The 27,487-nt window shown below is 47.4% G+C and overlaps 1 protein-coding gene across 1 annotated transcript; it reads left to right on the forward strand.

Moving 5' to 3' along the window:
• The first annotated feature begins 10,546 nt into the window (after positions 1-10,546).
• PPP1CC (protein phosphatase 1 catalytic subunit gamma) lies at positions 10,547-25,897 on the forward strand. The gene is made up of 7 exons (XM_035340487.1): positions 10,547-10,774; positions 19,857-19,988; positions 20,771-21,001; positions 22,571-22,675; positions 23,340-23,563; positions 24,078-24,212; positions 24,626-25,897. Exons 1-7 carry the CDS (start codon positions 10,720-10,722, stop codon positions 24,713-24,715), a joined length of 972 nt encoding a protein of 323 aa, XP_035196378.1. The 5' UTR covers positions 10,547-10,719; the 3' UTR covers positions 24,716-25,897.
• Positions 25,898-27,487: the final 1,590 nt, after the last annotated feature.

Below are 27,487 nucleotides of genomic sequence, written 5' to 3' on the forward strand. Positions count from 1 at the left end.
TGGGGCCAGGCAGGGCTCCTTCAGCACGAGCCTCGCTGGAGAGAAACCATCCCGGCAGAGCCTCCTGCAGCCTTTTGCTTTGATTTAGGACGTGTCTCCTAGTAATTACCCTGCCTCGGCCCTCCCATTTTTCTGAGGCGATCTTTCAGAGCAGCTCGCGCTGAGAATAGCCGCTTCCCCAGCCTACCGCCGGCACCTCAGCCCTTCCCCGAAGGAGGAACAGATTGTTCTGAACAGTCGGGTCCGTTTGCCATTTACACGAGCTGGCTGGGCTTGCTGTTTATTGCCGCTCACTCAGCAGCTGATCTTTTGCAAGACGGGAGCCATCGGCTGCCTCCCCTCCTGCTCCATGCCCCTTGTCGCAAGGGACGTGGGCTGGTTTTGGTAACAGGCGGTTGTTACTTAGGAGCTGGTCTAAATTAAAGCTTTATTAAGCAGATCCCAAGGGTCCTGCATGTTTCCCTTAGTCTGGAGTGACTCCCGAGGAAACGCAGTGGTGATGCTAGTGGAAGCCGGGTTGCGAGGAGTCCTGCTGGGTGTTTTGCTTTGTGTCTTAGCACACATCAGTGGGGCTGGTTCAGAAGGAACCTGCACAGCTTGGAGTCGGGCTGGAAGACAGAGATGGTTTCTCATCCAGTGACCTGCCCATGCCTGGGCTGGGTGTGCGGGACCATCCTGTCCCACCAGCCCCGTGTGCTCCCTGCTTTCACAGCAGCCCTTCCCCACGAGGGACCCGCAGGGACAGCGGGGTGGCACGGCCAGGGACGGCTTTGCTGGCTGAGGCACAGAGACACAGGGATGCAGGGACACAGGGACACAAGGACACAAGGACACCGGCACCCCAAGCCTGCTCGGGTGGGAGGAGAGGAGCAGGAGGCAGCAGAGCTGCACCAGTTGCTTGGCAACTCCCCTGCCGATCTCCCTCCTGCCAGAAAACACTTTTCCATCACTGTTGCCCCATCCTTCAGCCGTCCTTCCAGCTGCACCCGGCTTCCTTCGTGCCCCCAAAGCTACCGGTCAAACCTGGCCCGAAAATCCACCTCGCTCTGCTGGCACTGCCCAGCAACTCAGTCTTTGAGGGAAGGCTCCACCACCAGGCTTCTCCTTCTTCACGTCTGTGCTTCCACTTTCCAAAAAGCCCCGGTGGTCCATGAGTGGCCACACGGCTCCATGAGTGGCCACACGGCTCCATCAGTGGCCACACAGCTCCATCAGGGGCTGAGCACAAGGGAGAAACACGACCAGGATAAGTGCAACCCCGCTCAGAAATACGAGCGGGTGAAATTTTCACTGCCCCCCTCCTGACCCCACGGGTGCTGACGCCAGCTCAGGACCTGCCCGCCCTGATGCCGGATTCGGGGCTGCTGCAGGGGGTGCTGCACCAATTCTGCTGCGGAGCCTGGGGAGGAGGCAGGATTTATTCCTGCTTCTGCTCAGCTTGCCTGTGCGCAGAGAGAAGGAAGAAGGAAGTCGGGTCCGGGTGGCCCCTGGCGTTTCACACAACCAGCCCCGGGAGGCAGCACCCCCCTCGCACAGCAGGACCACCGGGGTCCGCGCTGGGCCAGGCAGGCAGGATGAGGCTCACATCTCCCCACACTGCCTTTCCCCCAGGAGATGCTCCCGGTTTTATCACCGGCGAGCAGCAGGAGCCGGTGGCGGTGGCAGCAGGTCCTGCAGGAGCCCGGCGTCACCGTCGGGGCACGATGAGGCATCCAAAAATCTCATCAGCCCCCCCGTGCCTCGGCGTTAGCTGACTCGCGTGGGAGCCGATCGTTCCTCGAGGAAAACAAAGCGGTCTCAGCCTGACAAAGCTTTGCTCTCCCGGATTTCTTTTTTTTCCCCGCTAGGAACAGTGGCTGGAATTTTCCTCTTGGCAGCGCTGACACGAGCCCTTCTCCTCCGGGGCGGGAGGGGAATGCGGCCCGCTGGTTTCACACGCCGAGTTTAGACGGGGATAATGATATGCTGCTTGGGCTTCTGTAGATTCGCAGGTCATTTCGCAAACATGAATTAATCTTGACAACGCAGCTGCAAGGAAACGGGGATTTTATTGTTCCTGGTTTAAAGAGGGGGAAACTGAGACACGGGGCGTGAACGCATTTCACAGGGGCGCAGAGAAAGCAGGCGGTGAAGGCAGGGAGCAAACCAGGGTCCCGAAAGCCTTTCCTCTTCTCGCAGCGCCGCAGAGCATCCTTCCCACACTGAGCCGCTTGCTTGCATCATTTTACACCAGCCCGAAATGTAACTCGGTTTTATATTTAGCTACCGGCTCCTGCGAAGGGACGTTATATAACAGCCCTCGAGTGTGGCATTTTATAATTTACCAGCTCAACTTGTGCTGCTTCTAGAAACCCGCCTGTGCTCCCCGGCTCCGCGCAGAGCCCTCTCCTGCCTCCCTCGGAGCCCAAAAAAATATTCCAGCGGGACGCACCTGCGGCTGTAAGGCCACGCGGGACGCCGGCCCCACGGGGCTCGCCGTGTCTCCAGCAATTAGCGCTGTCGCCAGCTTCATTTTCACCATCAAATTCTTGCTCCTGGATGGGGAAGAAAGGAGGGAGCTGGCTGCATCCGTGCTGGTGGAAAATCCTCTCCGGGTTGCAAAACCGTCTAATGGGCTCTGAAATCTCCTGGGGGAGGTTGAGAGCATCCCTGCGGGCTCCGCAAGGCATCCTGCAAGCTGCTATGGAGAAAATCAGTGTCCACGAAGCTGGGCAGGTGGGGGTGACCTCCTGGGAGGGGGAGAACCCCCTGTGAGCCCTAGGAAATAGCAGGAAGGGGCTGGTGTGCGACTCAGAGAGGGATGAGGAAATGTCCAGAAAGTTCCAGTCCTGAGCTGGAAACACCATTTTACTAAAAATACACGTCCAGCCCGTTACGGTGCTTGGGCTGCCTCCAGCCCGGGAGGTTCCGTTTCAGTCACACCACCGAGTGTCGTCGTCAAACAGGTGAAACAGGAGAGCATTAATTAATCGTGCACCCAATGGTACGTGCTCGAGGGGATCCGGCTGCAGCGAGTGAAGGATTTAAGGCATCGCTCCGTGCTCCCGCAGCCTGAGAGGTCCCCGAGCAGGACCACGAGAAGCAGGGAGATGTGTGAGGGACCAGACCCACAGGACAAAACCCACATTAACCAAAGGGCTGTAAAAAAATAGAAGAAGAAGAGAAGCGAGCTTTTTGGCCCAGCGCATCTGGCCCACGAGGAGCGGCCTAATAAAGATAAATGCACCCCGATGAGAAATTTAAGTGCATTTCCTTCTGGGAGGCGAGCTCCAGGTGAGCACCTCTTCCCCCATGGACCGGACCCCCCGGGGAAAGAACACCCAGGGGAGCGCAGGAATGGGGTGGTGGATTTCAGGCTGTCCCTTCGCCTCCTGCTGAGTTCAGTTCCCCGCTTCACGGCACAAAAAGCACCAGGGTGCAAGCCGAAATCCCGCTCCACTGGCTGCCTGGCTTGGCACAAAGCAAATAAATGCACCAGGGACAAGGAGGGGGGAGCAGCCAGAGGCTTCTTCCTCCGCGCACCCCACCGGGGACGGCACCAGCGGGGACACGGAGCGGGGCCACCAGGCAGCGTGGCTCACGAGGGAGGAGGACGCCCAGCTCGGGAGACCATCACCCGAGCAGCCCGGATTTAAAAGGTCACAGAAAGAAGGAGAACAGAGGGAATGGTGGCTGCCTGCCTTGCTTGAGCCCGAGACACGTGGGGAGAGCGCCCCGGCTCGCCAGGCCAGCACGTGCTGTGGTTTTCCTTCCTCGGCTGGGGAAGGGCAGCGACCTTGCCGCCGGCTGCGCCTCCCGCGTGCCAAACTGCGGCCACAAAAAGGGAGAAAAGTCTGGCTGAGAAACGCGGCTCACCTTTTTTTTAGAAGAATAGAATCTGCTACGTTGCAGCTGAAAGCCTTCCAAAGGGCCAGGTGGGACTTTTTCTATAGATATCTAAATAAAACCGTTTATTTAAAGGAAAAAAAAAAAGGAAAGAAAAAAAAAAGAAAAAAGAAAAAAAAAAAAAGAAAAAAAGCTCTGGCATGAATCCCACACTGAGAAAGACATCTCACTGACGTCGCACCACAAAAGGCGGTCAGTCCCACCAGTCCCACCAGTCAGTCCCACCAGCCCTTCGATTGCCTCCGGAGGCAGGGATCCGAAGCGAAGGGGGAACGTCAGCTGGCGGCCCCGAGGCTCTCCGCTGACCGACATGCTGCCGAGGGACAGACCCTCGGGAGAAGCCCCTGCCTCTCTCCCTTCTCCGAAAAGCACCTTGATTTCCGCAGCCCCCGTGAGGAATAAACCCAAACCAACCCAGGTCAGAGCCCTGGAGAGCATCCCCTGGAGGGACGTGAGTTTGGAACAGGATGCAGTGAACCCTAAGTGCGTCCTCGGTCAACCAAAGCTGTTCTGGCTGCAGGGTGAACACTTTCCTCTGCTTTTTTTCTTCTTTTTCAATGCAAGAAACACAGTGCCCATGCCCACAGCCGTTTTTGGTGGGCCAGAAGCCCCACCAGCCCTTAAACCTCACCTCACTACAGCCTCAAAATGGCCTTGAGCGCAGGGCTGAGCTTCTCCTGCTGCTCAAACACACGCAGCATGCCCCTAATGCAAACAAGGCCGCTAGTTTTCAAAGGCAAAAACCACGTGGAGTATAAAACAGAGGGAAAGAAGGGGAAAAGTGAGCTCCTGGAGGGACTGGAACAACAGTGGCAACTTTCCAAGTCCCCCTTTTCTCCACACATTAATTTTTCCGACTCCCCGGTCTCACTTGCCGCCCCGCAGCCTACGTCTGCATGGAGGCATCTGCGTAAAAAGCCCGATTTATGGGCTAACAACCACCATTGTGTACACGACTGTCCGCAGCCCTTGGATTTATCACCTCACCTGAACCCAAACCCTGGTGATTTAGCACCGGAGGAACCCGGGGGGGAGCCTGGCTCCACCGCTTTGGGTTTGTGCCGCAGTCCGGAGATGGGATCGCAGCTCCCCAGGCTGCAAAAGGAGCTCGCAGCGGCACCAGAAGCGCCGTGGGTGCTGCCGTGAGCACTGCCAGTGGGCTGTGAGCTGCCAGGTCTCCTTCCTCGCTGCGCTGCTGAGCCCCCAAAGGGCACCGGGGGCTCTGCCCAGCTCCGGTGCCCACGCCACGGAGCTCCCACCCAGGAGCAGGAGGTTTTTGTTCCTCGAGCCGCTCGGGGCCACCCGCATCACGGATGCGGGGCTGTTGAGCCAACAAGGCCGTGGCTCAGCACAACTCCAGTTGAGGATTTCAAATGAATGGAGGTGCATGCCTACTCCCTCAGCCGGATAATTGCCGTTAATTATCCAGGCTTGAACTACCTGGGGGTGGGAGATGCTGCGTGGCACCCCAGCGGCCGTCCCGCTGGGCCACTCGGCTGCAGACCTCATCCTCCGCCTGGTCCCCAGGGATGCTGGCAGCAGAGGAAGCCCCGGGGCAAGGCAGCCGCTCACAGCGGCGTGCCCGAGCTGTGAGGACGGACCAGAAGGGCATCCGGGGATCAAAGTTGGCTCCAGCCACTCTTTTCCTCCAAATCCTTGTGTACAGGTTTTAGCGCAGCCTTACGTAACAGCAGCCCGGCCCCTGAAAATCTGCCAGCCTCGCTCAAAGCGAGCAGAAAGGAGGAGGTGAGAAGAGAAACAAATAAATAAGCACACGTGGCAGCTGCCTCCCCAGCAGACCACGTTTTCAGATGCTGGATGTAAGCAGAAAGGCCAGGTGCAGGGCTGCAGGCAGCGGGACTGCTCGGGATTTTCAGGACCATCAGGGGAAACAAAAAAAAAAAAAGAGCAGAAAATGAAGTCAGGTACCCCGACTGCCCTCTAAATGCCTGTTATTTGTCCTGGGCCTGGGGAGGTTCTGGAGCACCAGCCATCCAGGGAGGATGTCCCGTGTTTAATCTGCATTTCAAAAGCCCCAGGGCAGGTGGGGTGCCCGACACAGGAGGTCTCTTCCTTGCTCCTGCCTCTCGTGTTCAGCGATGCATCGCCCACAGAAGGCAAAGCCGACATTTGAGCTAGAACAAATCAGCAGAGCCGCTTCTTATTTCCACTTTCCCGCTCCCCTGGCAGCTCTCCTGGTCCTCCTTTCTCATCGGCTTTAATTAGAGAAGCAGCTCATCCATGAAGCCGAGGTAAAAGCAGAGGAAACGAAGAGAAAAAGCAAACTGTGTTCACCCCACCACGGACCAGCTGATAAAGGGCTGCAAACCCTTTGCCGGCTGTGCAGCTGGCTGCCACGTACGTTTTTCCCTTTCCTCCTCCACGAATGGCTCAGCTGAACCCCACGGAGACCTGCACGGGCTTCCCAGCTGGTTACGAAACTCAGGCTCTGGCGGAGCGTGGAGGTTCCTGGCCAGCGAGGGAAGAAGACAGGGGCTCCGCTCCTTGCCAAAGCAGCGTCAGCCGATCCACTGCGGCTGCTCCCCGCTAAAAGTAGGACAAATCCTCCTTCAGCCCCGTTTCAGCTCTTTTTCTGAGCGATGGATGGAGCGGACACTTGCCCAGGGGTGCTCAGTGCGGGTAGGACACGCCGATCGGCTGCTTCCCCGAGTGGTTTTTGTGCCTGGCCCAGCCTGAAATGTCAGATTCAGACACAAAACCCCCCGACAGGGTGCAATGTGCTGCGTAGTCTCAATCCAAATGGCTACAGCAGGGAAAATCCTGCCGTGGTCTCTGCTACATCAGAATAAAAAGTGACTTAGGACATTTTTATAAGAGAGGGATTTTAGTGGCAGCATTTCTGCCACTATGAACCTTCCCAAACTCACCAGCTGAAGATTTTTCCATCCAGCAATGCCTTTCAGCAGAAACCCATGAAGTGTGTCAACTTTGACCAAAAAAAATAAATAAAAGAAGAAACGTAGGAGGGGAAGAATGGCAAATCACATTTTTCTCGTGTCAAAATAGCCTGTCTCAAGATTTTCTGAGCAGAATCCTTTAACATATTTTAACCAAAAAAAAAAAAAAAAAAAGTGATTTTAACAAACTCGCGATGGACTTGTCATTGTTGCTGACAGGTTCCCTGGGTGGGAGGTGCAGATGGAAACCAGCTGCTGGGAGCCTGAAATGTTTGGCTCGGTGGAAATCAAGGCCTGGGTCCCACGTGCAGGGGGTAGAGGTGATGAGAAGAGAGCGTGAGGAGCTCTCTGGAAGGCATCCTGCCTCCGGGCATGGGGCTTCGCACGTGGCGGAGTCCTTGGAGGAGCAGCAGAAAGCCCCGAGCTCCTCACCACGTCCCGCACGGCCGAGCTGCCTGCCGGCGGTCTGCATGTTTTGGTGCTCAAGGGAGATCGCCGCACTGCATGTTTGGTAAATAAAACATGACACTAAGAAAACACCTGACTCTGCGTCATCGACTCCCTGCCGAACAGGGCACGTACCCCTGCGTCTCCAGACCCGCCTCGTGGCTTTGCCCATCTGCTCTTTTATCTCACGAATCGCCGCTGCCCACCCCAAAACCCTGCAGCAGCTGAAATTTGGGGGTGAGCAAAATATTTTAGCCATCAGAGGCAAGAAGCATGCGTACAAAGCTTATCTTGATTGCAACAGCCTGATATCTGGACGCACGCAGTAGGAGTTATGAAAACATTGAAATCGTGGCTGAGCATCTAGTTAGGAAAAATAACATTTGACCCACGAGTCACACCGTCTTTGTTTTTCCAGTGTTGCACAGTCCGTGTAGATCTTTGTCTGAAATGTACACAAACACGCTGAATTTCACGGACTTAGCAAATATGTAATGTAAGGAAGGGGAAGCGTGGGTGACTTGCATTTCTTAGGATCCACCCACATACAGGAATAAAATAAGGAGCTTTTCATCATTAGCTGTATATTTATACGTGTATATGTGTGTATATATAGGGTGTATCCACATCATGTTACACACGTAGTATTTGTATGTGCATGTGCATGTATTGTGGATATGTATGTACAGAATAAAAATGAGATGCTCCTTATTTTTCTCCTGTATGTAGGTGGGTATTATATTTACAAATCTATATTTTTATACATAGCCAGATTATGAGCAACCGTGCAATAAACAAAGTGGCATGCGCAAGAGATAGTGAGGACAAATCAGTGGGGAAAGATATTTTACACTGAGGCTTCCAAGGAATGTTACCCAAGCTGTGATTTATTTGTGGAATTTCAGGGGGGAGGGAGGAAAAGACACAAAGGTCTCAGAGCTGCGAGCAAGATAAATCGTACATCATCATGTATTTAGCAAACTAGAACACAAACTGTGGAGAAACACAGAAAGGGCGGGGATATGCGAACTGTGAGCTTCAGAATTATTGAACGCTTCAAGCCTGTGCGCAGAGTTTAAGGACAAAGGGATTTCCCTGATTGTTCCCCTTCTAGAAATAAATCATTATTGTGAGCAACACTGGAGAAGAAAATAGTTTCAGGTTATTTATAACACCTTGGCCCTGTCCCTTTTCCAATCAGAGGAGCTGCCGTGGGGCAAGGCTTGTTATTTTCAGCAGAGAAAAATTAGCTTATTAAAACGCTAATTCTGCGGTGGCGTTTTAACACCTCAGCCTCGTCTCGGAGTTTACTGCTGTTAGGTAAGGGCCCTTATATTTTATGCCTACATAGCAAAAATGCAAAGGCAAAAGACTGTGTGCAAAAACCACAGCCCCCCTCCGAACAGGACACCAAGCACTGGCAGCGAGCGCTGGGACATGGGCGCGGAGCCGTAGGGAGGCGGGTTGGTTCTCGAGGTGATGACAGGGCCTTGACAGATCTGCCTTCATCTGTCACTTCCCTCCTTTCCCCTCGGCTATGCCTCTTTTAACGCGAACTGGCAGTGCTTTGGACCTTGCTTGATTTGGTTCATCAAGTGAGATGCTTTCCTCGCCCCGGCCAGGTTCGTTTGAAGGGCTGGATCCTTCCTTTCTGACGTACGATGATCCAGTGAATTCCCATACCGATGGGAGCAAATGTCCTGGGTGGCATTCTGGAAGGTGCTGAGCTCTCCCCCTCCACCCCGTTCCCCAGAGCATTTACAGGAGTGAGGGGGACTCAGCAGCCCACAGAAGGTGCTCTGGTCCAGGACTCATCCCTGGCGGGGAGCCAGGGGAGAAGGGGCAACAGCTGAAGGACGCGATAAGACGAAGACATTTCCAGCAAGGAAAATAAGGACGGGAAGGTTTCTCGGGAAACTCAGGACCAATTTTCCTTTTTGAATAATTCAGTTAAATCCAAGAGCAGAACTCGCTCTGCAAACTTTGAAAGGATTTGCAAGAGAAAGAAAGCATTCGGTGCAAAAGAGCTGGGAGGCCGTTCTCCGGGAAGGTGCAGCACAAAAATAGATGTAAATCTGCAAGTGCTGTCACGTTGAAGTAAATCTGAAGTAACTCTATTGTCTTTGGCGGGGTTACTTTGGGCTTACACCAGCGTGACTGAGATTATCGTATCGGCCGGGGCGTGCTCATTACGATAAGCGTTGGCTTGGGGAAGTCGAGCGTTTTGAAGCTTCGTTTTGCAGCGCACAAAACTCTTGAGTTTTGGATAGTGTCTGGCCATATGTCCTCTTATCTCCTTCCTTCCACCAGACCTAAGGTGTGCTGAGACGGTGACTCCTTCGTGTTATCGCCCTCGGGAACCTGAACTCTGCTCCGGCGCCGCCACGGCAGCCAGCAGTTATGGATGTTGTGTAACTGTCACCGTGAGGCACCCGGCATGCACAGTGGCAGCAATTGGCGCAGGGAGGGGAGAAGAGGTTGACGCAGCCGTCCCTGCAAATTAAAGCTGGAGGAAATAAAGCAATTAAACAATAGTCCATCAGAGACGCCACCTGAACAGGGGGAAAGGCCCGCCCAGCCCATCTCCCTTGCAGATGCATTCCAGTTTATGAGAGGAGCCTCATTGAATTGCTTGTAGCCAAACCTTTGCTATACTCAGGACAAAATAATAACAGAAAGGTGAAATAAAATGGCCAGATGCTCTTGAAGGAGCGTGCCAATTTCTCTGGCCAGGCTCCCTGCGGATGTCCAAGTGCTGTGTGATTGCCCTTTGGAGTTGGATGGGGAGAGGTGTGTGTCTGAGGTTACACAGAGATGTTGGCTGATGCACCCGCTGGGAGAGATGCCAGCTGCCGGTGTGTTTTGGGTGACATTCACCCTGTTTTAGGGCTGAAGAGGTGGCCAGTCTGCACCCCTCATGGGTCACAGGCACGTGGTGCCATGAGGCAGCAGCCCTGACAGGAGACACACCCCAACCTCCCTCCACCGGGACACACAGAACAGCCTGCAGCTCCCCACCACGGCCCGGTTCCAACAAACCGAGGCCGGGCCGGCCACGGCTGCACCCACAGCCCCGGCAACCGGCGGCAGCCCCGCACTATTTCCCCGCCCGCCGGCGGAAGGATCCACCGAGGGAGGGCTCGGAGCCGCAGCGCGCGCCCCGCCTCCGCCGCGCTCTTCCCGCCCGGCCTATAAAGGGCTTCCGGTGAGCCGCCGCGCGCTCGCGGTATCCGTGCGCCGGCCGAGCCCGCTGAGGAGACGGCGGCCATTTTGTGGGGTGCCGGGGCTCTGCCGAGCGCGGCGGCCGAGAGGGGGGCGGCGGCGGCGGGCTCGGAGCTGAGAGGAGGGAAGAAGACGGGGAGCGGGCAGGGGCCATCGGCACGGGGCGAGCGGAGGAGCCGGGCCCTGCCGAGCGGCGAGCGGAGGGAGGGGAGCGGCGGGGAGGGGTCCGCCGGGCCGCTGCGAGGCGATGGCGGATATAGACAAGCTCAACATCGACAGCATCATCCAACGGCTGCTGGAGGGTGAGGGGCGGCGGCGGCGGCAGAGGGGACAGGAGGTGGGGGGCAGCCAGCATCGTGCCCCCGAGCCCGCCCGGCAGCGGCCTCCGGCGGGGCCCCCCGTCGGTCCCCCCTCGGCCACGGCCGAGGGCGATGCTCAGGGCCCAAAACTGGGGGAGGCCCAGAATTGGGGGGCGAGGGGCTCTGAGGCCTCCCGGGGGTCCCCGCGGGTCCCAGAGCTGCTCTGCCCCCGGTCCCCGAGCAGCGCGGGGTCCTGCCGGCCTCCCCCTGCAGCTTGCGCTGGGTTGCTCCGTATTGTCGTGGGGAAGCGTTTCAGGATGCTCCTGGCCTTTCTTTTGGGGTTTTTGGGTTTCCCCCCGCCCTATTTTTCCGCTTGCACGCACGCACGTGGGGGCTGCGCTTTGCTGGGCAGTCGTGGGGCTCTGGAAGTCGGAGCTGGGGTGTTTAAAGGGTCTGTGGAGGCAGTGCTACAGCGAGTGGGGAGGGGAATTCCACGGGCTTCAGGACAGCGTGGCTTTAGCATTGATTAGCTGCTGCATTAATACAACCATTCGGCTCTGAATTTGTAACATATGGTAGCTTACTTAGGTGTCAATTGAGGGTTGGTTATGCTGTTGCAGGCACTATGTGGAGGGACTTATTGTCTTGTGCTCTTGGCACCTAGGGTTGAAAAACGTTGCATGGGAGCTCCTAAATCAAAGGGAAACCTACAAGTTCCAGGGGCTGTCTTCAGCATCTTCCTTTTGGTTGCAGGGGTCAGCACAGGCTGCAGTTGTCATCTGATCCGTCTTGGAAGTAGCTAGCAACACATTTTCTGAAGGCATCAAGGAAGGAAGGATTTTAGGGAAGGAAGCTAGCCTGATCCAGCCGAATTCCGTGTGTGTTGGGGCAGGCATCTCATCAGCACTTGAAGAGCTTGACGGGGGGTTTAACGTGTTTTCCACTTGGCACAAAGTCATCTAAGATGTTGTTGAAGCAGGCAGTGAGGAAATGTCTTTCAACTATGTTATACTTTTTCCTTCTTACAAAATTTTGCTGGGTGTAATGGCCTGGATAGCAAAAGGAAAGGCAGAGGGACAGAAGTGCTACCACAGAAATTACTTGGGATTAAAAATCCAATAGGTGTATTATGGGATTACTGAGCTAGAATAAGTAAAAGTAAGTAGGGCTTTTTCTCTGATCCGTTTTGCTTTGCCTGTTACCAATTTAAACTACCCTGGCTTAAATTATTTAAAGGCTTCCCTTCATAAATTTAGACCAGGATTTTCCTGAAACTCCAGTAGCACACTTGGTAGGTGTCAGGTCCTGTATGTCATACGTCTGGTGCCTTATTTATATGTGCTCAGTTTTACTGCAGTTAATATATTTCATAGCTGATTAGATCTAGTACAACTCATGTGGTTTTCTCAGTGTAAGTTGCTAATATTAAAGACATGGAACGATGTAAGCGGAGAAAGAAATCCAAGTGATTTTGAATGATGATTCTTGCTTAAAGTTTCAGAAAGTAATAAGATGTACTATGATGATATGTTATGGTCTTACCCGGCTTATAGCAGTATTACACGTCTGGAGGAGATGGGAGCTCGTAAATCAGGCTTCGGAAGGCTTACTGACAAGATCTTTTAAGAGATGGTCATGTAGCTAAAGATGCTATTACTTCAGGTTGCATCAGCTGCCAGAGCTGAAATTAATTTTTTTATTGACATTTCAGCTGGGATTTCAGATTTCTGGAGGCAATGATGGTCTTCCAGTTTTTAAAATGATTACCTATGTTAGTAGCCTGTGCTAGTGTGTATTTTGTTTATTGCTTATTAAATGTCCATTTTAAACTTCTGTTTCAGACAGTGATGAGTGACCTTTGTGGTAGTCTTTTTCCTTTTTTTTTTCCCCAGAAAAGGCTTTGCAATGCTGCGTTTCTGCAAGCGCTGCGTTTTGCATAGAGTGATAAATTGTGTGAATTACTGTGCAGGCAGCATTCCCCGGTGATTTAAAATTTGACTCATCCTTTCCCTGGAATTATTAAGGTGCAGCTAGGTAGGTGACAAGACTGAACTTCTGAAGTGCGGATCTGCGTGGTATTAAACTTGGGGCAGAATCTGAAGTGTGTGTGAGGTTTCTCATCCGATTTGGAACAAGCAAAGAAATTTCAGATGCATTTCTGCATTATGTGGCGTTCTTTTTCAGGGCAGTGCTGGTCGAACAACTGCAGGGTGTTAGTTATGTGAAGCCTGAAGCGTCTGTACCAGAGTTGTTTCAAGTGATAACCTTTTCAGGCAAGGTTGCACACAGATTATAATCATAGTCAAGCATTACAGCACAGCGCAGTCTGCTTTAATACCAGCTTATTAACGAACTGAGTTGACCAAATCTTTATGCAAGTTTTAATTTTCAGAGCAATTTGGTATTTTATTATAAATATATTTAGAATGTATACTTAATTTTTTAATAACAGTTAATTTTAGGTGATTAATATAATGCAAAGGATATAAACTGGTATATGGCTTCATGCCTTCTTCCTTTTTAAGGGGTAAAAAAGGTATTAAGGAGATAAATTTAATAATATTCTCATACTAATTTATTTCAAATTTATTTCATAAACTGTTTTATACTAGCCTGAACATTGCGCTGTTATAGGAGATGAAGTGAGCTGTGCTAGTAGTGAACCTAGTCTAATGGCCTAGGTGAAGTGGTTAAATGGTAAATAATAAATTATTCTCCCCTTTGTTCTTAATGCAGTAAAGTATTTGTATTGAGTTCTACTTGCTTTCTGTCTTGACATCTTTTATGACAACTGAGGTAATTGCTCTGATCAAATTACGTTATTCGTACTGTTTCCAGGAGTTGATGCAATCCAACCCACATCAGGCTAGTTAGCTGAAATTATTGGAGTATTCTTTAAAGGCCAACAAGTATATGTTTGGCTTCTTGTTCTTAAGTAAATATTTGGAGAGTATTTCTTGCTCCTAGTGTTTATAGTGCAGAGCCATTTGGCTTTGAAATGTCACAAAAACCATTTTTCAGTAACATTGTTCTCCACCTTGGGGAGCAGTTTGATGAAAACATTGAGTGTACCATTTTTTTTCCTGTAACTTATGTTTTGCTTGACTTCTTTGCTAATGAGAGCTGTACATTTTCATGAGAACAGGTTGTGTTGTCTGATTTTGTTGCTTTTATAGTAATTTTCCTAACAACAATTTTCTCAAGAATAAGGCTTTTAAAGTATACTGAATAACAGTATCCTGCAGTGAGTATTGAATTGTTTCCGAAGTGTATCTGATAGTAGGTAAAAGCCCAAATATTTACAGAACTAAGTTCTACTGAGGAATAAGAAGGGGCAAACTTAGGGACAAGCTATTCTTCTAGTCGATATTTTAGGCGATAATATCATGTTCTGGGCTTTGTATCTGCTAAACCAAACCTGCTGCTGGATGAGATGCAAGATGAAAAATCAGTGTCATCTGCATAGTCATGGCAAGGCTCCCTGGAAGTGGCAGAATTCCTGCTCAGCTCCAGGCAAAGGATCAGCGAGGAGAAATCCTGAGATTCCCAGGTGTGAGCATGGCTTCCTTTCTGTGTCACGTCAGGTGATGTTCCTATAACTAGAGCCCCGTATCCATTTCCTTCACCTCCTGTGTTGGCAGCTTTTTGTGTTCAATGTAAATAGGGTCTGATTTGAAAACGGAGCGCATAGTAATGTCTCTGGAAAAGAGGACTTAAATGTCCTAGCCTTACCATGGTAACAAATAACAGGGTAAAAAAAGTCAACATATGTTAGTGGAGCCCAAGTTGAAGTAAGTTTCTCAAAATCGTTTCTGTATCCAGCCTCTGCAATTGCTATTAAAGGAAAATAAGTAATGAAGAGAGGCTTCTTCGGATAAAGCCATGCAAGGCCAGGATGGTGATAGCCTTTTTGAAAGCTGAAATCCTGTTTAGCGCAGTAAAATCAGCGAAAAGACTCTAAATCCTCAAACTTCCCTGTTTATACACCCACAGACTTCTATTCCTGGTAAAGCTTGTTGTATGGCTGATGAGGAGATACTCTCTAATTTGCATTAAATGGTGAAAGAAGATCATCCAGTTATCAAAAATAGTTAAGTCAAAGAGTATAGATAAAACTGCTGGAAAGAGGAAAAAATATTTCTTAAAATTAGCTCTCCGACTTCTGTTCCTTTGTGCTTAAATACAACATCGATTGGATCTGGAGGATTGCTTTCCATTTAGGTGATTCTTGCAAATGTTAATCAGGAACTTGGTCAGATTTCACTTCTGGTGAGTTGGGGTGCTGTGATGGTTTCCAATAAACAAGTAGCACTCATTGACCTCAAACCGTGTACGCTGCAGTAGCTCAGTGTTACTTAGCGTAGCTCAGGGTAGCTGAGGAGTTGCTTTTCGGTTTTGATTTTGCATTTGAAATGAGCTGATCAAAGTAGATGCTGCCTGAAGTAAACTAAAACCTTTCTGACATCAGCCACTTCCAAGTTATTTATTCCCTTTGTGTCTGTGGTGTAAAATGGAATGTGAAACTGTCATTGGGAACTGCCAAAAACAAGATAAAAACAACCTGCAGTATTTTTGGAAACTCCTTTAGGATTGCAGGCATCTTAACGTAAAATACGGTAAAATTGGGAGGCTTGTTTAATAAGCTGGGAGCCAACCAAGCTGCCGATGGACTATTTTCTTTAAAACATTTTCTGTACGAGAACTCAATTCTAGCACTTCAGCTGACAGCGTTTGCAAGGTCATACTGAAGCATGGATCACTGAAATTTCTACCACGTTGAATATTCTATTTCTGAACATCCTTTTGGAAGGATTGCTCCCTCTAGCAGGTAATACACTCCTTTTGGTAAGAGCCTTTCCCTTTGTGGAAGGATCGCATGGCACCAGACTGAACGCTGGAAGATGCTAGAGATGGAGCGTGCTGTACAGCCTGTACGTTCTGGATCCCGCAGTTCTGACCCATCTGTCCTTCAGACAGAACTGCATAAAAGTTACCCTGAGTGTCAAGCTGTGTTGGAAGCCCTGGCAGCTGCAGCTATGCTTTGTCCTGGCCCTTTGCTTGCACCGAAATGACTCGGGGGCGGTGAGTTCTTGTTCTTGTACACTTCTCCCTCTGCTGGGCGGCCGTCACACTGCGCTCACGTCCTCCTTTGGGGTTGGTGCTTTCTAGCAGTTCTCCTCCTTGTCTTGGAAAAGCACAGCATTTAATTTTAATAGTTGAAACCTATCGATTTGTGTTTTGGACAGGCTGCGAAGGATCTGTGTTGAAGCTTGTAACCCTCAGAAATAAGGTCTGGAATAGCACGCACTGAAGAGATAAGAGCGCGCAGTTGTCATTGCCCCAGAGCTGTGGCTTGGCCCCGTGCTCAGTGTATTCGAAAAACAAAAAGCTCTGTCAATACTGGCTAAAGGCTTTACGCTTTTGACTGGACAACAGATGGAGTGCTCTCCCTTAAAGGTTTCCTGCGCTGGTTTTACAGAGCATAGCTGTAGGAAGCTGGGATATTTTCTAGCTCGGTCATTGTGACTTGGAAGAGTACCTCTCCAGAGATCATCCACGCCTCAGGGGGAGATCTCTTCTCTAGCCTCTTCCAGCCAATGGAAGTCTTTTTTCCCCAAACTTCTCATACTTGCCCACTGGAAAAGGTTTTACTTGTTAGAAGACTGCCCAGGCTGGACGTTGAAATTGAAGCTCTCAAAATGATTAAGAACAAGAGCAGCTCTGCCTAAAGGAGGAAGGGAATATATTACTGTCTGGAAATAGTACAGCAGTACGTTGAGACAAGATATAAATAAAATATTATTTGAAATGGGCTGACTTCTCCCTTCAACTGATTAATCTTTCGCTTGTTTCACTGTCAGTTCCAGCCTGTCATTCCTGAGAGGTTATTTTTTATGTGCTGGAAGAACAAATGTGCGTGTACGGTGCTATCAAGCTGCTCTTTTGACTTTGACCAAGCTGCCAATTAGTATTGTACTGTCTGATCTCTACAACTTGCCTTGTTTTGGTCCAAAGCAAAGAAACTGTAAACACCGCATTTTTCATAGTATCTTTGCCCTTCTTAGCGGCACTAAGTCATTTGGAGACTCAGAGAAACCTCCTAAGCGTTCATTCAGACTGAGTATCCTGCGTTTCCTTGCCAGCTCTTTCACTGTGCATGAGAAAATCCTTGTACTAAAAATACAGATTTCTCAAACCACCGTGCACTCCTGCATATTTGATTCTTCTGAAGCCAGAAATATTTTTTTCCAGCTTTTCAGGATATCGGTCAATGTTAGAAGAAATTGAACGCGCGTTTTTCCTGCGCTGGTTCCATGTTGGGTAAAAGCGGTCAAAATGTCACTGGCAGGCAGCGCGGTACGGAGCTGAACCAAATTTTCCTGCTTTTCTGCCATCCTTCTGACATCCGTGCTAGTGAGTTTATGTAAACTGCAACAAAGCATCATTTCATCATGTCAAGGTTTTCCACAGCTAAATGACTAAAACTGCATGAAGATTATACTGGTTCAATGAAAATATATCAGCAACCGAGGGAACTTGAACCTGAAGCAGTCACTTCTCAGATTCTCGTTTAATCCTCAGCAGAAATGAATGCATATGCTTTATTCATGAGCTCGAGTGACTCAGTGCATTGCTTCCATTCCGTATACCTTTTTATACTTTTTAATTCATGGATGTGAGATGCAGGGTTTGATTTTTAGCAATTTCCAACAAGACCAAATCACGGAAAGTTGAATTTCTGTAATCTGAGAAGGTTAAACACAAGCATAGTACCTCTTAAAAAAACAGTTAATTCTGGTATTTGAGAGAGGAGAAAATGATCTTTGTAATTTAACCAGCTGATGACTTTTTTTCTCTAAATTTGTTCTTTACTGCTTCTGGATATTTGGCATGTTCGGTAACTCGCTCATTGCTTGCGAGCGCGAGGAAAATTATCGGATGGCTGAAAAAATGACTGCAGAGCTGGAAAGACTCGAGCGTGATAAACTGCTGTGACAAAGATTTAACTTCCATTTATGTGCTTCATTACTTCTAATATTTTAATGGAATACTTGGAGTTTCGCGGTAATTTCCGTGTCACCACAGAACTAATGCCGGGGTGAGCAGTGATACTCGCTGCTGCTACTCGCAGCCATGTATTGCCCGAGAGATACCGGTGTGAGAGCTGCGGCTCCTGACCTACACACCTCCGGGTCACTGCAGGTTGTCATTTGAACTGCAGCTTGCTTTGGGAGCTTGTTTGAAGAAAGGCTGTGTGTTTTGTGGGACTGTGTGTGCGGTTCAGCTGTAGTAACAGAATTGCTGCCACAGAAATGACCTCTGCATTTCAGGGCAACAGAAATTGGGGTTGAGGGGTTGTTCGTGTCTGATAAATGGAGACCAGGGGGAGAACTCTTCTGATGGCTGTAGAAACTTGTTTGGGCCAAGCTGGTGTCCTTGTTCCATGTCCAAGCTTTGACAGGATGTGAAGGGAACCAGACATTGAGAATTGTTGCAGTGGAGGCAGTAGAAGAAAACAAGGATTGAAAAAAATGTTGTCTGTGATGGGATAAATCTCTTACCAGCTTGTCTCTTACTGCGTTCATGGGGGAATGACAAGGAGTGGCGAAGGGACACAGAGAACGTGGTACTTGGTTTAGTAAGATGAATTTCTTCGGGCTCTGTCTCAGCAATTTATGAAACACATCAGTTAAAATAGACAAAAAGCTAGAACCTGAAATACAGGAGTGATTTCCTTCCCGATTAAATCCTTTGCAGGTTTGAGACAGTTCTTCTCCCTCTGTAAAGGGCACCTACACGAAGCCTGGAGAGCGGCTTTTTACAAGGGCAGGTAGTGATAGGACAAGGGCTATGGCTTGAAAAAAAGAACAAGGGGAGATTTAAGCTAGACGTTAGATGTGCTTTGTTATAAAATCAGTCAATTTGGTGGCTTCAGTTTTAATGCATTTAAAAGATTGTTCCCAAGAAGAGTCATAGTAATGAGGCTTTGCGTTTTGTTTACGTACTCAACAAAGAAGAGCCTGGTGTTATGTGGGCCTTCTGAATTCCTTCTGGAGTCCTCATTCTAACTTGGGATCCCAGTTCTGCTGTGCAAGCATAACTGGTGGGAGAGGAGGTTCTGTCGCTGTTCCAGCCCCCTTTTTCTTCACCTTCACTCCTCTCATGTCATTCCTCACCACCTCTTACCCTCATCGGCACCATGAGCATCGATTTGGCATAGCTAAGAGGTGGGAAAGCCTGAGGATGGATTTTACAGGAAGCGTCTAAAATAAATGCGGTCGCAGTCCTGGTCCATATGGAATAAAGTATATTTGGAAGGTTCCCACCTCTCCCTCTGGTTGTCAAATGTTTAATGCATTCAGCTGTTCCTGAGGAACTGAAACTTGTTGGGGAGGGGTAAAAGGTGTTAAAAAGAGTAGTAAAAAGGTAAAGTACTGGCTTGAAATGTTGATGACTGTTCCATAGTACTAATTATTTCTGCAGCGTGCTCTGTAATTTCGAGGCAGTTTTTAGGAACGCAGTTATTTGTCTGACTGTCCTATTTAGGTTGTAAAACAGCCATTAAGGGTGTGCCGGGCCATTCGACTTTGACAGGTCCTGCTTTGTGGAGGCACCTTCTGATCGGGGACTGCAGATGCTGTGCTAGCTTCAGGTTCATTGTAACCGAGAACTTCTCACCTAGATGAACAGGGATTTTTTTTTTTTTGATGAATTCTGGGGCTCAAGCTGTTTGCTTTTCAGCCTAATCTGTGTCCTGACTGCTTTAGCATGGCAATATAATTAGCTTAACCTCTGGTTGGTGGTGGTGAGGTGATGACAAGCGTCTTTATATGGCTGACATTCCCACGTACACTTATCCTGCTTTACTTCAAACTTATTTTAAGAGTTCAGAGTCATTTGGAGGATACATCAAATGGCACATCTTAACAGCTCAGCACAAACAGAATACTTTTAAAATATTATTCAGTCCTAATAGCACAACTGTAATAGTTTAATTCCGTGTTAGTGGCATTAAGTCAGGCTATTAAAGTAACAGTAGGAATACTGTTGACGTGGATAACTGACTTCTAACTTCTTCCAACAGTGAGAGGATCCAAACCAGGTAAAAATGTCCAACTTCAAGAGAACGAAATTAGAGGACTGTGCTTGAAATCCAGAGAGATCTTTCTCAGTCAGCCTATTCTACTAGAACTTGAAGCTCCACTGAAAATATGTGGTAAGTACGGTGATTTGGTGCTTGGTCAGGGTGTGGGGATGTGTTTTGGATAGATGACTTCCTGGTTTGGTTTCACCACACTTAGCGGTGGTGCTGATTTTGCATGAATGCGCCTGGCTAGTTGTGCTGAAAGAATGAAGAATGTCAGAATACACCCCTCGATAAATCCTGCTCCAACACTGAGGATTTCCTTCAGACTGAAGTAGTTTGTTCAGTATTTATAACATGTGGTAGACTAAAAGCAAGATTGTGTTCTGCATGCCAGAAACAGAACTGTGATTTGAACCAAAGGCAGAAATACCAATTTATTTTGGTACAACTTCGCTGTTAGAATTTGAATTACTGGGTGGGTGTGGCAAGAAAATACCAGAGATGGTGCAGAGGAAAGTAAATTCCCTGGTTTTCAGTCCGTGTCACTACTGAAGGTATCGAAAATGAAGTAAAGGTCCCTAATGTCACAGCCACGAGTCAAGGAAAGGAATTAACTGGATGCCAAATTGTTGTGTGAGCACAGAGCTGACCTCTTAGAGTCTTAGATTTGTTTTCCATGTGTAGGAATATTTTTAAGTAGATGGATACTTAGTTCTAGTGCATACTTAGTCATTGTATGAATAGAGGTCAGAATTTTGAGTGATAATTTGATATGCAGTAAGACAAAACTATGTGATCTTCAAGAATGTTGCAGGCAATCTCTAACTGCAAGTTCTTTCTGCTGCTTCTCTAGAATTAATCAAGAACTGTTGTGAAATGTCACTTGTGTTGTTTCTGAATACTCCTTGCAGGTGACATCCATGGGCAATACTATGACTTGCTTCGACTCTTTGAATATGGAGGCTTTCCACCAGAAAGCAACTACCTGTTCCTCGGTGATTATGTTGACAGAGGAAAGCAGTCTTTAGAAACGATCTGTCTTCTACTGGCCTACAAAATTAAATATCCAGAGAATTTTTTCCTTCTCCGAGGGAACCATGAATGTGCCAGCATTAATAGAATTTATGGGTTTTATGATGAATGTAAGTAATTACGGACGAATGGGAGTATCTTTCGGCTTGGGAAAGCAGGGTAGGAGGTGTTTGTCTTCTAGTTTTCCAGTATTGGATCACTCTTCCCTAGCTTGCAGTTATCTCTGCACAATTCAGTTGGGCCTGTGGCCTATTTTAGCAAGGGGAATGTTTTCATTCATTATAGTCTGACCCTCACAGAGCAGAATGCAAATGGATATTTTTATTTACTGGCCACCATGTTGAGTAAGTTCTTACTGGTACGCATTTGTGAAGTTCTTAAGGTTGTCTAGTCAGATGAGAATTTTCCTTTACAGTTCGCATGTTTCTTTCATCTGTAACGATGATGTGCACCTGTTATAACAGATTGCGCTGGTCTTTATTGTGATTGTTACAGTGCTTGCAGTCTACTTCATACTAACTCCTGTAACTTTGTAATGTTTAAAAAAGGCAAATGTTTGCCCTTCTCTGGAATACCTGAGACTGAATGCAGTCCTGCAGTATTTTGCCCTGCTGCTTTGGCCAAAAACATTATTTCCTTTCTTCTGTTTAATAAGTGGAGCAGAGCATATGTGAAGCCTTCAGTATGATGCACGATCGGATTAAATTCCAGCTACTTGCTCTTTCAGTAGGTGGTTTCAGCTGTAAACATCACTTGAACCAGTGCATCAGCCTTCTAATGAAGAAACAGGCTTGTGTTTATTTGGCATCACAAGCGCTCCTTTTGAACAAACGTAACGTTGCTGTGCTCTTAATGTCCTACCTCCGTCACTGCAGAGTGCATTAAGATTGGTGATGGAAGCTACACGTAGACCTTACCGTATCATAAGAAGCAATTTTGCTGTAAAGTAGATGGGTAATGTTCGTATGTTTCAAAGGATGTGAGCTAAACCAGATAGCGTGGAGGAGATTAAGCTATTACGTTGATTGTGTGCTGAAACATCCTCCCAAGTTCTGTTGTGGGACATGCTTGGCTTGTACCTTACAAAATGTACTCTGTCTCATTCTCCTTTTTCAACAAGGAAACGAAGATGTGCGGCATTTGACTTGACTCCTCAAAGATTAATCACAGGCTTAGTCACATATCGCAAATATGTTCATGGCTTGTATCTGTTGGGAGAGTTGCTTGGAAAGTGAAACTAGCAGCTTCATTTTTCAGTCCTGTTTCTGTGACTAGAGAGACTTCATGCAGTAAAGTACTTGCAGAAATTTAAGGAAAATCTGCTTTCCAGGAAATGCTGTCTATCCCTGAAGAAAACAGCAAATGGCACAATTTTCTGAAATGGATCACATTCTCCAAGGGAGTTGAGAGTGGAGGGTCTGGCTGCCAAGAGTAGAATGTCATTCTCTTGAACAGATGCATGCTATCCTCAGAGCCATTTCAAAGCTGCATCTGTCACATGGATAAAGACCTTGCAACTTTCTTATCAGCAGTAAAGTACATCAGTGGGTATCAGGGAAGATAAAATGTGTCTAGGCCTTATTGCTGACTTCTTGCAAGTCTTAGTTCAAGGCAGCCATGGTAGACAGGTGTTTTACAGAAGTATACTGACTGTTCTCTTCTCCCCAAATCTTTTCTAGGTAAGAGAAGATATAATATTAAGCTGTGGAAAACTTTCACAGACTGTTTTAACTGTTTACCAATTGCAGCTATTGTGGATGAGAAAATATTCTGCTGTCATGGAGGTAAGTTCTTTAGTTGATATTCTATGAAAATGCAATACTCTGGTATAAATACTGGCAATTTCATGTCTATCTTGGGTGCTTTTCATTTGCTGAAAAACATTTTTTTGTCTTCCACTTCTTTATCAAAGACTTCTTTACCAAAGCTTTGAAACTTTAGGGATTTTCCTCTGCCTCAGTTCATGTATGAGGTAGGGTTGAGAGCTCAATCAACGTCAGTTTTGTGAGTCACTGGGCTGACAGCGTGGTGACTGCAGACACAACTGTCTGCATTTAGTATGCAGAAAGTGGTATGAGATCTATGTGATGTTGTATTTCATCTTACTAGGCCTGATCTTTAAAATAAACATGTCCTGTTGTTTCTAGTATTAATGTCTCCTTTAACAGATAGCTCTTTTAACAGACACTTGCAAATTGTTGAGATTGTAATCCTCTCAAACAGGGAAATGGCTTTGCTTATCTTGCTCCCAGTAAACCTTCTAAAAAGTCTTTTATACAAGCTCTAAAATAAATTCTGGATTAAAAAATATCAGTTAACATTGCACTACATAGAACTGGGGTGGTGAATCTGTTTGGATGCAATTTTTTTTGTCTTCAGTTAATGTGTCAATCTTACAATGCAAAGCTGGACTGAAATGTGAGCTGCACGTGTCTTAATTCTGACCAGGTTTGTCACCAGACCTTCAGTCAATGGAACAGATAAGACGAATTATGCGCCCCACTGATGTACCTGATCAAGGTCTTCTTTGTGATCTCCTGTGGTCTGACCCTGACAAAGATGTCTTAGGATGGGGTGAAAATGACAGAGGAGTGTCCTTCACATTTGGTGCTGAAGTGGTTGCTAAGTTTCTCCACAAACATGATTTGGATCTCATATGCAGAGCCCATCAGGTATTTTAATTTCGTGCACTAAACCAAGGAATATGTCAAGTTGAAAGGGACCTGAAGTGGTCATCTGGTCTTACACATGTACTCAACACAGGGCAAACTAATATAAGACCAAATCACTTAGGATATTGCCCAGCCAAGCTTTAAATATCCACAAGGAAAGATTGCACCATCTCTGGGCAGCTTGTCCCACTGTTTAAAAGCCCTCCTATGTTTTTGTTTAATACGTGTAAACCGTGGGTCTGATACCTTAAATGAGGTTGTCTTGAACTTAGTGAATATATAAGTGAATATACTTAGTGAATATAAGTGAATACTTAGAACAGTATTCTGTTTCGTTACTACTGGACCTTGTTGCCAAAACGGATCCTGTGATGTTCTTCCTGTTTTGGGGTAAAAGTGTGGAGCTGGTGCTCCTTAGCTGTAACCAGTTTTTGATCTCCTGGTTCGATTAAAGCTGCTTTGTACCTCGTCTGGAAGAAATTGCCCGGTGTAATTTCTGCTTTTCTCTCCAAAGGTTGTTGAAGATGGATATGAGTTCTTTGCAAAAAGGCAGTTGGTAACTCTCTTTTCTGCCCCAAATTACTGTGGAGAATTTGATAATGCAGGTGCCATGATGAGTGTGGATGAAACTTTAATGTGCTCTTTTCAGGTATTGTATCTGGCAACTTTATCTCCTAGTTAGTGCAGTCACTTTAGGGCTCCTCAAATTATACTGTACTGTTAAAAATCATAATGCTTGCTTCAACCAGCTCTTCATAGCTATTAAATGTAGACAGAGCTGTTTGCATTCAGGTCTTTAAAAATGTGATAAGCCCTTACTGATGTGAGTAGATGAACTGTTTTACCTTGGAATTAAATCATCCAAGCAAAGTTATCGTCTGTTTTCCTGCTTCCGTCGGCGTGGGCTCTCAGATCAGCTGCTCTGAGCAGGAAACTCATTTATTTCTTAGCTTCTTTCTGACCTGTCCAGCTGATCTGTGTCATGCCTTACACTAGTGAATGGATTGTTTGAGGGTAGGAAAACGAAATTATTTGCTTAATGACTTGAATTATCTCTTTCAGATTTTGAAACCTGCAGAGAAAAAGAAGCCTAATGCTAGCAGACCTGTAACGCCTCCCAGGGGTATGATCACAAAACAAGCAAAGAAATAGTCAATGTGGCACTGCCTTGTTCGGACTTGTATTATAGTATATAACCTCCATTTTTAAAACTGTAATGTGTACTGTTCAGCTTGCTCAAAATAGGTAATGTGTTTGTGGTTTCCCTTTTGATTTGATGAATGGCATTTGCTGGTTGTAACAGCAAATGGAAGATTTTTCTCCCTCCCAGAAAAGGTTTTAAAACTTTCCTTCCGTTGGTGTTACAGCTGTACACTCCGCAGCATCTTATCCTGTCATTATGGGTAATTGTACAACTGACTTTCTGAATCTGTACAATGAGTAGTGTAAATGCTTGTTTTCTTAGGATCTAAAGAGGGCACTAGTGTGCTGTGAGAGTAGAAATTTGTTACTGTTGGAAATGACATACTGTTTATACAAACCACTGTGAACTTTTTTTACGTTGAAATTTGTTTTAAAGGGATTGCTTTTCTTTTAATGTCTTGTCATGTACACGTTAGTTTTTATTGCTGTCAACATTAGGAATAACCTTCAACCTTCCCAGCATCACTGGTATGATGTATATTTAATGAAAACACACCTCCCTCTCCGTATACTTTTAAATCTCAACTAAAGCCATTATTTTAAGTTTCTTTCCTGAAGCCAAAGTTCGCTTAGAAAACTGTACGTACACAACCCACCACCCTGAGCTGGCAGGGCCTTCCATTCATGCCTTCCTCTCGGAGATAAAAAGGAAGTCTCGACTTGAAATAGCAAGTAGAAATGCTGTGCTGTTAGTTCTGTTCATGGCAAAAGTAAACACATTTTGTACAGTTTCTGTATGTTCTATCAAGTGGACCTTTTTACAGTTGCATCAGTCCTGTGGCAGCCAGGGTCAGAAGGCTGGAAGTTAAGGAAAATGGTTCTAAGATCTGCCTGAATGGTTTTGTGCGTTTTGGCCTAGAGACTTTGTTTTACAAAGAAGCCTAGAAAATAGCTTGAGGAGCCAACCAGAGGCATCGATCTTGAGCACCAGTTTATACAAATCTCTCATGGTATCTTGTTTTTTAAAAACTGATAATCTTTTTTGAACAGATGACAGTGTACAATACCATGTAGTGAAAATCACTTATTAAATGAAGAAATTGTTAAATCTTCTCAGTGTCGGTTTATCACAACTATCACTCCTGCTATCAGAGGTCCTGACTTAGAGAAATAAATCGGTCTGGAAATCCACACATTCTCGGTTTGGATTTGTCTGAGCTGCAAGCACTCGAGGTGTGCTTTTAAACGGTGTTGGATTCAGATCTGGTTCCAAAGCTTTAACGTGCGTGCTGCCCTAAGACACCAGCACCCTTCCACTGGAGGGGGGTGAGGGCACAGGCACTCAGCTCCCAGGCTGCTTCGAGCACTGCTGTGGGTCTGCAGAACTGTAGCAGACAAGCCAGAACTCCGCATTTCAGCATCTGGTATATACCGATCGTGGTGTCTGGGCTTGTGGCTTCTGCAGCCTCCCATCAGGGCAGCTGGGGGTCAAGGCTTTTGAGAAGCACCCAGGCAGTGGTTCCCAGAGATGTGTGGGTGGGAGGACTCGCTCAGCTCGGCTAGCGTTTATCATCCTGCTGCGTGTTTGGAGTGAGCTGTGCCTAGAACAAAAGTACTGTATTGTAGAGACCATCAACTTCACGAAGGTCGTAGTTAAGGACAAGACCAATTTCCTCTGGGTCTTGAATTCAAATTCAAGAACTGTAAATGCTTGGTGAAGAAAGGTCAGTAAACTTTACCACTGCTCTTCTTACTTTAGCAAGACTTGGTATACACGTCAGCTAAAGCAGCTTGCACTTGGAGGGAATACCTAAGGTATAATGCCAGCTGTAGGCACACGGCTGTCCTGCCCTGGACAGGAACACACCGTTGGTATACGTTCCTTCATCTGCCACCTCTGCTCAGGTACCTCATGGAAATACCACCAAGATTTTTAGAAGGTGAGTGAAGTGGCTGATTTCATATCACCAGGCTGTTCTAAAACTGCTGTGGTAACGAACGGCAAGGTGCTCGGGGTCTGGTTAGTGTTCAGTTTGTCACTGAAATGTCAGGCCCAGATAAACCAGCTCTGTTCTGGCGCTTGGTTAGCAGGTGTTCCTGTTCCCTTCTCCTGCAGTAAGCTGAGTCTTTGCAATGAAAATTCATCTGGGTAGTTCCTAGCCATTGATTTTTACATTTTCAATGTGTTTATCTGCTAAACTAAAACCTTTTCTACTCTGAAGATCTTTGTCTTCTAAAACATTAAACCATGTCATGGTAACTTCTGATGAGCTCATTAGATCAGGCAGCAGATTGCCTGGTACACAGCTTTCTTTCACACCACTAAATCACAGTTGTGGTATTCTTTATAGCTTTATTTTCTTCTGCCACCTTGTAAAATAGTCACCTGCATGTCTTTTATTGATCTTGGTAATAGAGACCGTATGGAACCAGTTCTTTCTTGACTTGTAGCTAAAGGAACGCACAAAGCCAGCTCTGCGACAGCCTTCATTAGCCAGCCAGCCATTCTGCGTGTCACCACGTCACACCTTTTTCCTCTGACTTTCTGCCCTCAGATGTGGTTTCAGTACCGCAGCTGCCTATTCTGGGCTCTGTTTTCTGCTTGACTGCATTCCTCCGCGCTGCTTCACGCACCCTGGGCTCAGCAGCTGCTCAGAGCAAAGGAAGTCCCACGGCACGATAGTGGAGGTGGAGGTTCCTGTACCACTGCCATGAGGCAGGGAGGAGAGAGTGTGCCGGTCTTGTTACGGGCTGTGATCAGAACTTCAGAGGCACGGGGTG

The sequence above is a fragment of the Oxyura jamaicensis genome, chromosome 15 (assembly GCF_011077185.1).
Source record: "Oxyura jamaicensis isolate SHBP4307 breed ruddy duck chromosome 15, BPBGC_Ojam_1.0, whole genome shotgun sequence".
NCBI classification, from domain to species: Eukaryota; Metazoa; Chordata; class Aves; order Anseriformes; family Anatidae; genus Oxyura; species Oxyura jamaicensis.